Genomic DNA, 14,485 nt, shown 5'->3' on the forward strand with positions numbered 1-14,485 from the left:
CCTTACCCACCACCCTACCATAAAAGAAGGCTGAAAACCAGACAGTGCAGAGAGGCACTTGCACCATCTCCATTAGGTATTGGTCTTAACCGAGAGCCAGATCTGCAGAGCATCTACTTCAGGTTCCTACTGTGAATAGCTCTCAGGGAAGCAATCTTCTTCCACGAGCAGCAGAGAGGACCCCAGGCTCTCAGAGGGTTGTGTGAATGGGCAAAGTGAATATCCCTCCATAGTCTGCATATTTGGAGACTAGGGTCTCCATACCCCAGAGTTCTCACCTGTGGTCTACTGTGTCGTAACTTACCACAGAATATCTTTACCAGTCCACTTCACAGGAGACACTTTCACTGAATACCAAAAGCTAAGGCCAAGTCACAAAGGTACTTGAACAACAAGCTTGGCAACTTTGAGTTGATGAGGCACTTTAGATGTGTTTTTTTTAAAGCAAAATTTGAAGATCATGTTTGGTGCTTCGTAATTCAGCATTTATTACCAGGGAAATCCCTGGCGCAAGGCATAACCCATCTGCTCAGGGGAAAGTTCAATGGAGTGAAGCAGAACAGCAGACAGGCAGAGGAGTTAAAAGCAGGAGTTACAGGAGGCCCACACAGGTGAAGTTCTCCCACTACACCAAAACAGCATGATCTTCCCTTGCTGCCACCAGCTGTCACAGGCACGACCTCTCTCCCCAATCTGCTAGCTCTCCTGCCCATCCCTGAGATCCTCTGAGAGAAATCAGCACCCTAAGCTGTTTTGGCTCCTTCACTGCAGCTCCTCATGGTGCCACATACAAGTTCAAACTCAGAGCCCCATCACCCTCCTACACGTCCCAGCTGTCCTCTTCCTCTGTTTCATCCACAAAATGCTCCCCCTAATTCCTCTGATCAACGTCCCATGTTTTCTTTCCTGCTTCCAAGGAAGGAAGGGTACATAACTGGACACGAAAGGATTTGAGGAAGCCACTGACCAAAGCAACCACTGAAAAACATATAGTGCATATTCCACCTGTATTTTCAGAAGGAGCAGCACCAACATATTTTCAGCACCTCAATTCTAGCCACAGCAAAGAAGTTTTGGGGAACCTCCACTGCTTCCAATTGTTGTGCTTCAGGAATGAGCATACAGGACAAGGAATCAGCCTCATCACTTGTGTTAAATGCTGGAGAGAGAGAGCATGAGAAGCTTGACAGAAGAACTACATACAAAACCTGAAATCTACTGTGAAGGAAAAGAGAAAAGCAAGAACTATTGCTCTTACACATATTTAGGTGGACATTTTAACACTTTCATAAAAAATATTTTCCAAAAATGAAATTCAAACAATTCTGTATTTCAGCAAATCATTTTAGGCACATTTAGTTGGATAGAAAGAAAACAAAAACTTCTAATAAATGCAACATCAGAAATTTTATTTACAAATATACTGCAATTCAACAACCATTCTCCACTCAGTTTGTGGAGGAAAAAGTGATAGTTACATTTTCCAAATGGGAAGAGAACTCTTCCCCTTAAATGGATTACACAGAATATTATGTCAGCACCACTGAGCAAACAGATTATTCTTTGTGTTTAAGTTTCAAAAAAGCACATAATTTTAGAAACCAGCATATGGAAAGCAAACACATTTGTGTGCATGTAAATGCAGCTTCATATTAATCTAGAGAATTCACTTTCAGTATATGTCAAAAATAAAGACAGCAATTGCAAATATATATTTATATTAACTATTTCTCTAATGCTCATTTCAAGAGCTTAGAAACAAAATACCCTCTTCATATACCATTGGAAAGTCAACTAGTTGATTATAAGCCTCAAAAATATTTTGAAGTTATTACTGAAAATATACTTATTCTCCCTTGTGCTCTCAGCACTTGAAGCTGAAAAAGTGAAAGCATTTTCCCCAGATATTTCCTTACTGCAATTACTTTCTTATAAATAAAAATAGTTATATGAAGAATACAATGCATTGCTATGAAGGCTAGACAAGCAAGAGTTACTCTTAGAAAAAACACACATACACACAATATATATATTTATAGATCTACAGCAGCATCAATCACCTCTTCTTTTATCTGCAACAGTGGTTTCATATCTTCATTTGCTTCACATGGAGGTTGGTTGTCCAGCTGTTAGAGAGAGGCAGAAGAAATTGTAATTTAAGTCTAGCTACTGAAGAATCTTAGTGACAAAAATTAAAATTTCCAAGTTAAAAGTTCTCAGATAATGGTATTTCCAATATCAATTGAAAATGGTAACACAAACTAAAGCATACATTCTGCAACACAAATTTGAGTTTGATCTAATTATAGCACTGCAAGTACTTCAGGCTAACTAATATTCCATAGAACATGCACCTTACCAAGTTTTTAAGAATTATTTTTAGTATTAGCATAGAGACAGGGTGACAGATTTTCTAAACTTACCCTTCAATAACCAAACTAAAATTTGCTAAATAACTTTAGCAATTTTAAAAATGAACTTTTTTTATCCTCTCTCTGCATGTATTTGTAGGCATCTGCTAATACACTGGTGTTTTTCTACAACGTTACAAGTTTAAACCACAAAATTAACATAAAAAGGAGCAAAAATATCACACCATAAAATTACTTAGTGAATATTAATAATCCTACAGATTATGAAACCTTTTAGCCAATATGTTTATGTTCCAAACTAACGAATAATTAGCCAGGCTAATGTAAAATTCCCAACTGCAAACAGAGTAATCTGCATTACAGACCATTGCTGTGCTGTCAGTATATTTTCACTACGGTAATCATATAGCTGGTTTTTGTATTATTCAAAGAGTTAATGTCAATTACTAATCACTAATTTCAATGCTTTATTCTGTACCTACAAGTTCTTACAATTCCTGATTTACTCGTATCTCATACAATTATGTTTTGAGGTGCCCACTGGCCCAAGAAGATGCAGTCTGAAGGGAAGGGAATAGAACCATTTCTCACAGCTCAACTCTGCTTCTGAAAGGCACTGCCGTGACTTTATGGGCTGTAACGTCAAAGAGAGACTAAATAGTCATTTATCCACAATAAAATTTTTGCTTACTTCCATCACCAAATTCCTGAATACTGTCTTGCCAGGAAATAATAAAAAAAGCAGGGTTTGGTTTTTTTTCAGTACCAAACTCATACAACTCATACAGCAGTTTTGCCTGCTAAAAGAAAAGATAAAGCAAAAATAACATGAGTGGTCTCCAGATTGAATCTTCCACACATCTGGGTGCTTAAAATGGGAACATGGTCACTTTGGTGTAGTCTTGTCATCAAGCAGGAGATAAATTCTCCAAATGTTAATTCAAAGAAATATGACCCAGTGCTCTGGATCACCTCCAGATGGAAGGGGATGATTCTCTTCACCCCTTCCACTGATCACAGCAGCACCCTTACACCTGACACTAGCCTCTGTGAATGCACTGTTGGCATCAAGGAAAAGCGTTGAGGTTTTCTGGTTTTAGCTCAGGCACCACACAATTATTTCTGTGTGGTGCAGCCAGCTTTTCCTCTTCCTAGAAGCCAAAGAGAGCCTGAAAACAGCAACAGCACCAGATGCAGAGCTTCTCTTTTTTTGGGCCAGGCTTCTCAGACAGCAGATGCCTTCTCGTCCACCATGAGAAAAATGTGCCAGGCTCATGAAGAAACACGGACCTGTTTCCCAGGAAGTAATGCAGAAATGCTTTCCCTTAGCTAAGTTTTATCATTCTGGAGAATTCCATATTTGCTACATAAAAACAGAGCCACATAAAACTCCTGAGACTTGTCAAAATTAGGAGGTTGTCTACCATCATCTGTGATAGCAGGAAAAAAACAAAACTCAACACCATTATTCAAAGCCTTAACATCATGCTCCAGTAAATCAGAATTCTGCAAAACATAATAAAGGAAAAAAATTATACTGCACCTTTTAATTAAGATCTGTAAGTAAATCAATTCCTCCTGAACTTGTACCTAAATGAATAACCAATCACAGACCTATAATTCAAATAACAATAGCATTGCAAAAAGAAACCAGCATTTGTGCCACCTGCACAGCATAAACTAATAGCTTTCCAGGCATGTGTTAGGACTGAATTAAATACATATTCAGATTACTTTTTTTAAAAAAAGTAGACAATTTTTCAAAAAGACTTCTCTGTTATCAAGACAAGCCTGTTCAGCAGCTGACAACTCCTTGACACCACTTTCTCAGATCTATGAAGAAAGCAAGATGACTACACTGCGTTGTTTGATGCTTCTTAATAATACAGTGGTAAAATCAGCTACCAGTAAGTTAAAAGTTAGGAATGACTACCCTACAAAAGACAGAAACTGGCAATCAAACCTTGCTGAACCTATTCACTGACATACCAAATTAAAGCTAAACGTGAAAGCTATCAAGTGGCTCAGCTGGGCAAACACTTGAGGTTTTACAGTATCGAGAAGAACTACAGCCATGCACACCACAGTCTGGTTGCCTTACTTTTAAATCTGATATAGCAGTCGTTGCAGAAGAGTTTGTTGTTTCGGATCCTGACTTCAGCTCCAGCACGGGATCCCCCAAGGTCACATCCACAGGCAACACACTGTATAACAGATCAATAATTAGTAACTCCTTACAAAATACTAAGAAAAGAAAATGTTGTTCAAAAGCAGCTTGGATTAAGCTAACGAAGCTTGAACCATAAACCCACAATCACTAGAAGCAAATGTATAATGATTAGTAGATCAAAATGCAACCAACTCTGAGAAAGTATTTTAAGGTGACAACTGGACAATGAATAGCAGATATACACCAACTAAGCAAACAGAGCAGGCGGTTTTTAGAGATTAGTTCATTAAATCTAATTTGAACTTCAGTTTCTCTGAAAACTAGAACCGGCTCGACATGAAAAAAAATTGTTCTCTAGATGGCAACAGCAATTTTGGCACAGAACACCTGGGTGTGCTACTTGCAGATTTCCATGCGGCACTATATGCTGCTGGCATGCTCTGCCCTTTGGCACTCAAGGCAGCAAATACTCAGACACCCCCAGTTTCCTAGGTTTGCAACAAGTTCTTATTTTGAGAGAAGGGGCTGATTTCATTTTTCTTGAATAAACATGTGAATGAGGGGCTCAATACCTTTCATGCTAACACTAAACTATTTAACTACGGTGGCTGAACATGTCTTTGCTGTGAATATGAACCACCTCTGGGAGGAATGTAACTCAAAACATAACACCTTCCTTCCTGAATTTACGAACCAGAGTACTTGGCTATCTACAGAAGGACAGATAGTTTTCCTGCTTAAATGAGTAATGAATCTCTTGGATGGTAGCCTGTTCAACAGCTCATTAATCTTCAGAAATTTGAAAAAACAGAAATTTGGTATTTTCTTAAGTAGGTGAGGAGCTACAGGTGGACCCCCTCGCACAGAACACACGTTCTGCAGAAAAAGAATGACAACCAGTCCCCATCAATTACTCCTGTCCCTCCTGCTCAGGCAGGCAGGACCAAGAAGAGCTTTGAGTCAATCCCTTGTAATACTCCTGGTGATGCATTTGAGCTGGGCACAGAAGACAAGTGCTCTGAACCAAAGAACTGTATCTCTTAAAGCCGTGGAACAAGTAGGGTTCAACAGTACCTCCAAATCAGAGGCTAATTCCTCATCTCGTCGTAGGGCAGGGGAACCACAAGTGCTATTATATCTTTTGCAGGTAGGCATTTTTTCTTTCAGTGCATATCTATGTCTCAGTGCTGAGCATGAGCTAACACACCTAGCCTCTTGACCAGGGTTGAGTAGCACTAAATACAGTTTCTGGTTTGATTCTGGGTTTTATCCTGCCAGGTTGAATGTTGCCAACATGCCTTTGCCTGGAAAACACCACATGAACATTGTCTGCTAGGATTAGCTTTGAAGTGATGGGTCATCTTAAATTATTCAATTGCCAGGGTCCAGGCTGAGATATTTCTTTTTCTAAGGAGCTGGTTTATCTAGAAGTGGCTCAGCACCTTCTGATTATCTGCTGCCTATTCGAAGAAGGAAGAACTTTGATCTCACAGTCAATGTGCCCATCTTACTTGTCCTACTTGTTAGCTCTGGTACTTAAGAAATACTTCTAGAGTTGAGTGCTAAATGCCTGCAGATAGGACTGCCTCATGGAAATATGCATGCACGACACTGTCAGAGTAGAAGGCAAAGCAAGTGATTAGCAGAGCCCCTGTGAGCATAACACCAAGTAGCCATGCGTGCTCCTGATTAGTTCCTGTTCCTTTACGATGTGACTCCCAGCTCTCACCTTAAAGCAATGTAAATGATAACAAAGACCAAGAGACTCAATGATCATGGCTGCTCCTTTGCCCAGAACGTTATTACAGTATGAACAGATTTTCTTCCCACTGACTGACCTAAATATAGAATGAAAATCCTTAAAACCAGCTTGAAAAGGGTAAGACAGAAAAGTTATCAAAGACTTTTTCAGATTAAAAATAAAAGCACACTGGTAAAAAGTGGACTATTAGGCTCCTTGGAGAAAATAAACTGAAAATTAATACTATTTACTGTAGATCTGAAAGCTAGGGAAAGCTGAAGTGTTATAATTTAGATCCACATTAAGCAGGAACAAATTAAGAAATTCTGAGACATTCTTGGGAGATATTTCCTTGTATAGAATACTTTCTACAAATAAACATTGAAAGTATATTGTTATGTTTGGAGAGTGAGAACACAGGTTTTGTGCTCCTGCCTTATTTCTTATTCACAGAGAGTTATCCCAAAGGCTGTTTCAGCAAGCACCCCACCAAGTACCACCATCTGCACCTTGTTAGGTAACAGAAGGCTAGTCAGGGGCACATAATATTATGTCAACTCTTTGAACATAAGCCACAAGGAGGTCAGTTTCCATAGATCTACCAAGATGTTAGCAAACGGAAGTGAGAACAAGATAAGGAAATATGGTTAAGAAGGCAATTTTCTTACATTATAAAGAATGTAGGAGGCCTAGCTTTAAAAAAAAAAAAAAATTGGTGAATTTATCACAAAGTGTCTGAGAGCATAAGAGCTAGTGAAGCACTGTTCACACTGTTGTTATATATAATGCATGTAATTGTGTGGGGATGATTCTCTATTGTCTTATCCCAAGGCATTTTTAAAATGTTTCAAGTACTTAAAACAGTAGTTATCTACCCTACCACAACTGAATTCCATTTTTGTTTCAAAATATGTTGCAATTCTCCTTTCTCCTCCTAGATTAAAACTAACATCCTACTCTGTAATTCTGCAGGGTCATGGGTTGCGAGCATTCCTGAGTGCTCCTTTGAGATGATACTGACCACATGCCAGGAAGGAGGGAGGAGAGACCAAGATGAAGGCCATAAAGCGTGGGTTTCAGGAATCTTTTGTTAAAACAAACCTAAGAAAATAAATGTCAGAAATGCCATCTGGAGTAGGCTTTTACTAATCATTTTGGTAACCAACATACACAGCTTGGAGACTGGAGATTTATTATTCTAGTTCCTTTGTTTTTTTTAACCAATGTCAAGCAGTGATTACAAACCTGGAGAATTTTCTGAATGGCTGGAGCAGGGAGGTAATACCATCATGTATTTCCACCATCCCATCCAGCCAGAAAACTTCAGGTACTTTTCAGACTTGTTAGTCAATGCTATGGGCAAGAACACTGCTGTAGACCACCATATACACAGAGTCCGCTCTGTAGCGCAGCCCGACATTTATACCTTCCCAGCAAAAGGGCACCTGCTCACCTGCTGCGTGTCTGGGACCCTGGCTGGGAGGCAGAGAGGGGAGACTGAGCCCGGGGGGCTGTCTGGGACACGGAGGGGGCTCTCACAGAGGTTGCGGCAGGAGGTGCTTTGCTGGAGGAAGGAGTGCACATGTAGGCTCGGTTTGAAGTGGACACCGGGCGACTGAAATCTTGAGTAGAGGACAAAGATGAAGAGGACGCAGACTGGTTCAACCGTGAGTGGTGCCTCCATGAGCTCGTTCTTGAAGAATCAAGATTGTCCAAAGACTCCCCTCTGCAATATAGGTACACATACAAATGTAAATGGCAGTGCAGCTGGAGCAGAAGAGCTAGTATATTCTTACTTTAAAAAAAAAAAAAAAAAAGGAAACAATTATCCTAGCACTTTTAAGATTTTTCTACCGTGAATATGTTTGTCTGATCACCCTGAGCAATATTCTTCACATACTGATTTAAAATGTTTGAGCTGCAAATTATCCTTTGTGTCCAGTCCTAGACTCATGGGAAAAAAGCAGGCCAGGCGAAAGAGAGGTGGCACTCAACCACTACAGAATAAGGCAAAACACTCTTCACTCCAGTCTTATCACGGTGAACAGTATCAAAATCCACTGCACAGCAACGGACCTCAGATACCAGGTTTGTTTTTGTTTTCTCCAAGGGATACCAGATTGAAATAGCAATCCGCCCGGACTGGATAGCATCGTCTAGGTACAAGGTGTGGGCTCAATAGCCAAACACTCTCCTGACTGATAACTCGGCAGTTTCCTAAGTGACAAATCCAACATTCATGTATTACTTAAAGCAAGAAATGAACTCCAGACTTTCTGACATATTTCTATGTAAAAAAGGGTACACTCCATAGCCATAATAACAACTTTCCACAATAAATTGTCAAGCTGAATTTCTTAAGCACATCTGTCAATGCCAAGGCACACTTACTGATTTCCACTGCTGGACCAAGAAATAAGCAGCTGAGTTATTTACAAGTCACACCCACATTCTTTATTTGCAAAAACCATTTAATCTCAGCTGTAATACTGCTACTTTCTTCTATCTGTGCTGCTATTGAGTTTACCTTACAGCATTTCATAGATTCAATTTGTTTCTGTGCTCTGTAACAGAAGCTGAAGTTTAGAATAACCAAACAAAAATATTTGACGAGAGACAAAGTTAATTTTTAATGCGATTCCTACCTCCTCATACTATTGCTGTACAGACTAATGGGCTCCTTATGTACACTGGAACTGCGCTGCCTTATCCAGCTGCTGTCCGTGTGTAGAGAAGTTTTCTTTCTCATTTCCTGAAGGATTTGCTGTCTCTCCAACTCTGCCGCAGACAGGTTTTGCTCCTTTTGAGACTTCTTCTGCGAATCACCTGTATTCCAGGACCTCTCTGAATACTTGCTCTGAGTACCTGTTTGGACAACACGTGCAAACTTCAGCTAGACATCTTAAGACACAGAAGCAGTTATCACACATCCAGTACTCTGGCTATAACCACAGAAGCAGCTGTTCATCATCAGATCCACGAATTTATCCGGTTCCTTTTTACAGCGGACTGACCAGTATCAAACTTGGCAATACACCACTATTATCACAATTTTTTAATTCATGTTTCCAGTAATGTGGCCTTTTACATGATGTTTAACTTAAATACAAGTAGGTATTTTCCTTTACTTCCCAAGTGTATAAGCCTGTATTTTTGTGTGTGCATATATACACACGCACATATACCTATTTTTAAAAGGGCATGATCTCTTTTAGTGCCACAATCTGGACTCTTTCTCCAACACAAACTGAAGCATGCATAGAAGAGTTGCTTTGGTTTTTTTTTTTTGTAAGGTGTCCCTGTTCTCAAGCATTCTTTCCTTATTCAAGGCATTAAAACACATTGCTTTATCTTGCTTTATATAAACATATATCTATATGCATGTAGGGAGGAGAGAGAGGGGTAAATCTTACAGAGAGTTTCTCTATTATTTGGATGCTGTGTTAACTAGTCAGTTGAAATGAGATCTATGGTACAGAAGGCCTTCGAAATTTTGGAAGAGGAAACAAACAAGCCATCTTTCTCCAATATGTGTTGACATGTTAGAAGGCAACAAATTTCTATTTCCTTGAGCCAGTAACTATCCTTTACAGTAAGACTAATTAAGAAAATTACTCAGCAATAAGTCATTCAATTGAAATTTCAGTCCCTTTAAATACCCCTCTGACTATAGATTTGCTCTTCATTTTATTGTTATAGACAATCATTATAAAATATTGTTGAAGCTTATTTGCTCACTAGTTTCAACGGCCACGCTTTAATGTATGAAAGCAGCACTGTCAATCTGCAATATATCCTCTAATACACCATTTACTTTTCTATGATTACTTGTGATTGCTTTTTCAAACCATACTTTAAACACAGGAATAGCTTTCAGTCATTTTCTACTGTAACATATTTATAAAACTTGTTTGTTTGCTTTACACACATTCCTCAAAAAACACAATAATGTAACTGAAGGACAACTCAGGAAAGGCACGAAAGAACTGGAGTCCCGGAAACAAGCCACTGTGACAGTATCAAGAGCTGACTTTCAGCTGTGTTACTCCTACACTAACAAGTTAAAAAGAGCAAACTGTTGTATTAAATACATTTGCATCTTGGTATGTGCAGCATTTTTTATTGACAGAGTCAACATATCATGAGCACATACATCTTCAATGATACACTTACACGATTGCTTTAATCTCACATAAATATCAGCCATCTCAAATTTAGGCACTTAAGATCTATTTGTAATGACTGCTACGGTCTTCAAGAGAGCAGTTAATTGTATTTGTGCTAGGCTTGCATGTTGACTGTATGAGTTTCCTCTTGCTTCTTCCTTCATTAAATTGTGGCATGGTATGAATTTGAATTACAATGTAGCTACCAAAAAGCACTTTGTCAATTAATTTTCTTAGGATGACTACATCCAATACACCTTTTTTCAAAAAAATAGATTTTAAAAATAATGGAAATTAAACTGTACTTACCATTTCTGACTGTGTTGAATTCATTCAGTTCTGAAGTCGACTTGGACTTATTCCTAAGGATACAGAAAACATTCATTTCTCTATCTCAACTAGGAGACCTCATCACACACAAAAATCTTATCATTACAGACCACAGATACACAGCCCGTTTTTTTACTATCCCTCCCATCAACAATTTATGCTGTACTTAAAACATGAGATAAAAATACCCGAAGATCAACAATATATTAAGGAGGAAAAAAGACATCAATATTAAATGTCAATAGGTAATCACCGATTAAAAGTTAAAATTGTGTACTGAAAGTTCCCAGTGCTTCAGGTATAATGAGTTTCAGACAAAAAACATCATACAGGAAGACAAACGGCAAAAAGCTGGTTTTCTGAGAGTACAGAGCAGGAGCTTCAGCAACACCTCTGTGCTGTATTATTATCCTCAAGTAATACAGACAGTTTCTTAGTTTAAAATACTTTGGAAAAGAACAGAAATCCTTTGCTGGGTCACAGCTCAAAGCTGCTACAGCAACATGTTCACACATGCAGCATTGGCTGCACAACAGTCTATTGAGGGAGTCTTGTTTTCATCTATAGATAAATGATGCATAAACAAACTGCATCGCAGTTGTTGCTCCCTCAAGCTCTGATTATCTGTTTTCTTATCTGATTGAGAAGATGTGACAACTTCACAGTTGCTTGTAGTGAAGAGGAGCTCCAAAGAGCAGGTCAGCCTTGCCTAGGATGCTTTCTTTTAGCACCTGAGTGTTCTCCCCAAACATATATACAAGATGTAACTGGTTAGTGCAGACACTTTCTGAAGGCAGATATAGATCTTCTGTTAGTAACAGATTCATTAGTTGTACCCTGTCAGTTTTGGGGTTCCTCTTAATATAAAAAAAAGCTATGCTCACTCCAACTAGAATAACTGACTAAATATGCAGCAGAGGTGATCTTTCAGAATTACTGTGAGATGCCATCTAAGACAAAGGCCTGATGCTAATGTTCTGGATTTAGGTTACTTCAGCATTTTTTAACCATAGCTCAGTTATTAAAAGGTAGAAGAAAAGCTGACTATTCAAAGAGACCGAACCTGCAGTGGTTAATATATTCTATTGAAAACAAAACAAAACAAAACAAACCCAACAATAAAACCCCCAAACAAACCATGAAGCAAAACAAAATAGAAAATAGTCAAGGAAAGACAGCGTAACTTAACAAGTGGCACATCTGCTATCTTCCTGATAAATATGTTGCTGTTGCCTCTTACTTCCCTCCCTGTTTACTCTCTTAACTTGCACAATCCTGACTGGGATGACTACACCTTAGTTGGTACAGCACGTTACAACACAACCACAATATTATCTGAAATTGCTTTCCAACCAGATAAGTCTAGCATCACCCACACATATTTACTTCCATATAGTTCTGCTTCTCTCAGTAAAATACTAAGTTGTTGTTTACAGCATAGCATGTAACTAGCCAAAAGTTTGGCTGCTTGTTTTGTCAGTATGAAAACATGCCATAAAAACTGCAAAACACAGCAGCAATAGAAAGTATACACTTAGGTGTAGTGGCTAAAGTTCATTAGAAGTTTCAAAGCTTTCTGATACAGAAACGGTGATGTTACAGTCTGTGCTGAGATTCAGTATCACACATACTTGTCAGCAAATGACTGACCAGGCTGCTCCTCGATGGTTTTAGAAACTTCATAACGCTCATAATGCCTATAAAAAGAAAAAAATAATGTATAAGATACTTTACGTTCATATACAGGAAAAGACATACACAGACACAGGCATAAATATTTCCTACTAAAAATATTCAAAACAGAACCTTAAGGGAAAAAAAAAGGAAAAAACCCCACACAGTTAAAATACTAAGGAGGCTTAATCTTATCAGTCCGAAGCACAGTTAACAAAAGAAGGAAGAAAGGCTGTCAGAAAAACTGCCTGAAATTATGTTTTTGTAAGTGACAAAGAATGCAAACCTGAGCATGCCAAAATGGTTAATACCTATTGCTGAAGATGTTTCAACCTACCTATCCATTCATTTTCTTATTACCTGTCAATGAGAGGATAGCCAGCTCGATCCTCTATTGTTTTAGATACTTCATAGCGCTCATAATGTCTAGAAGCAAAATACAGATCAAAGAAAATATGTATTAAAGAAAAAACATTTTCTAGAAATTGAACAAACGCTAAGCAAACATAGAGAAAAATGAGAAAATTCAGATGTGTGTGTTAGAAACATGAAAATACATGAGAAAAAGACCCCAGAGACTTCTTAAGATGCTGCAAAATTTACAAGTATCAGTATATGACAATGATTATCTCATCCGTTTCAAAGCCAGGAGGTAAGCTTTGTGCAAACACAAGAGTTCTCTAGAAGTTACACGTATATACTAGCAAATTGTGGCAGTGCTGTTGGTAACCCATAGGGAAGCACTCACTAACTTCCACAGACAAGGCTCTTCCAGCTGCCTGTCTCCAATCTCAGTGCTTCTTGTAGCAAGTAGCATGCCTTCACAGATGTTTATATAACATTTTGGATTTCAAGTCATAACTTTGGATATCACCATAAAGCAAACGTTTAACACTAGATATTTTAAACCCCAGTTTCACTGGATTTGTTCCCTTGCTGTTAAGCAAAACCATCTCTGTTTACCAAAACACATCCTTTGGCAGCAACCTCAGAAGCAATAAAATCCCCCGAGACTAAAGCACATATCAAGGATTTAGATATGCAGATATTGCAGCAGCTTAACAAGCTGCCGCACAAAGTCCTATTATCTTGCAACTGGGGCAAGCTAAAACTGTAGAGATACCCTGCCTCAGCTGCCAAGAACAACCTGTTTAGCCATTGTAACAACTGTGCCTCTGCTTTGCTCAGCAGGGATCTCAAGCAGCTAAAGTAACTCCAGGTCTCACAATCTCCCCTGCAAATATATGCAATTTCATAATCATATTTTGTTCTCCTAAGACTTGACACCATGCGTTATCTTCAGTCACGTCTTAGTATAAGAACAGAGGAAAATCCTCAAGAGAAACAGCAAAGCTAGTCATACACAAGGCAGTAAGCTAAATGCACAAGAAATAAGGAAAAGTTACTGTTTTAATCTGTTTCGGACAGATTAATCTCCCATGATACCTGTAACTGTATTCTGAAAACTGATAGGCAAGAACACACGCTTGTAAACCAATAGTTGGGGTTTTTTGTTCTGGCTTTTTTTTTTTTTTTAAAAAAAAGAGCTGCTGAAGAAGGCAATGGAACAAAAATTTTCATGCTTTAGAATAAATTTATCTACAGTGGGTATTTCTAACAGGCTATGATATCTAAGACATCATCTGTTCACTCATATACCATGATACCCCTCATCGACACATTAACCCAGCAGTGCAGTTAAACTTTATTGTTGCACTGTTGCACTAAAATGAGGGAGGAGTCTGGAAAATCAGTCACACATTTACTGGAAAAGGGTTAACTTGGTCTGTCTTCTGAAAGCACTGTATGTTGAGCTGCTGGCTCTCAATTTACAAACTTATGCAGGGTTCTTCCCACTAAGTGCTTCAGGTCATCTTTGGGCTATAATTACTGTATTTATACTTCTTATTTAAAAAATGAGCAGAAACGGGTTAATAGAGGACTTGATTCATGGGGAAAGACTTTGTCTTATGCCTTAATCTTCTACCTTTAGAAAGAAAGGCTATCCAGTGGTATCTGGCACTGACTGATT

The 14,485-nt window shown here is 38.5% G+C and overlaps 1 protein-coding gene across 1 annotated transcript in view; it reads right to left on the minus strand.

The window, feature by feature from the left end:
- Positions 1-1,388: 1,388 nt before the first annotated feature.
- Positions 1,389-14,485, minus strand: part of LMO7 (LIM domain 7) — a gene marked incomplete at its 5' end in the record, with an annotated part of 34,234 nt that continues 21,137 nt past the window's right edge. The window contains 8 exons of the mRNA XM_010080407.1: positions 1,389-2,126; positions 4,474-4,576; positions 6,272-6,380; positions 7,737-8,009; positions 8,929-9,148; positions 10,759-10,811; positions 12,411-12,476; positions 12,814-12,879. Coding sequence (XP_010078709.1) covers positions 2,104-2,126; positions 4,474-4,576; positions 6,272-6,380; positions 7,737-8,009; positions 8,929-9,148; positions 10,759-10,811; positions 12,411-12,476; positions 12,814-12,879 — 913 coding nt within the window. The remainder of the gene's footprint in view (positions 2,127-4,473; positions 4,577-6,271; positions 6,381-7,736; positions 8,010-8,928; positions 9,149-10,758; positions 10,812-12,410; positions 12,477-12,813; positions 12,880-14,485) is intronic.

Source organism: Pterocles gutturalis, unplaced genomic scaffold (assembly GCF_000699245.1).
Source record: "Pterocles gutturalis isolate BGI_N339 unplaced genomic scaffold, ASM69924v1 scaffold14424, whole genome shotgun sequence".
Lineage (NCBI taxonomy): Eukaryota > Metazoa > Chordata > Aves > Pterocliformes > Pteroclidae > Pterocles > Pterocles gutturalis.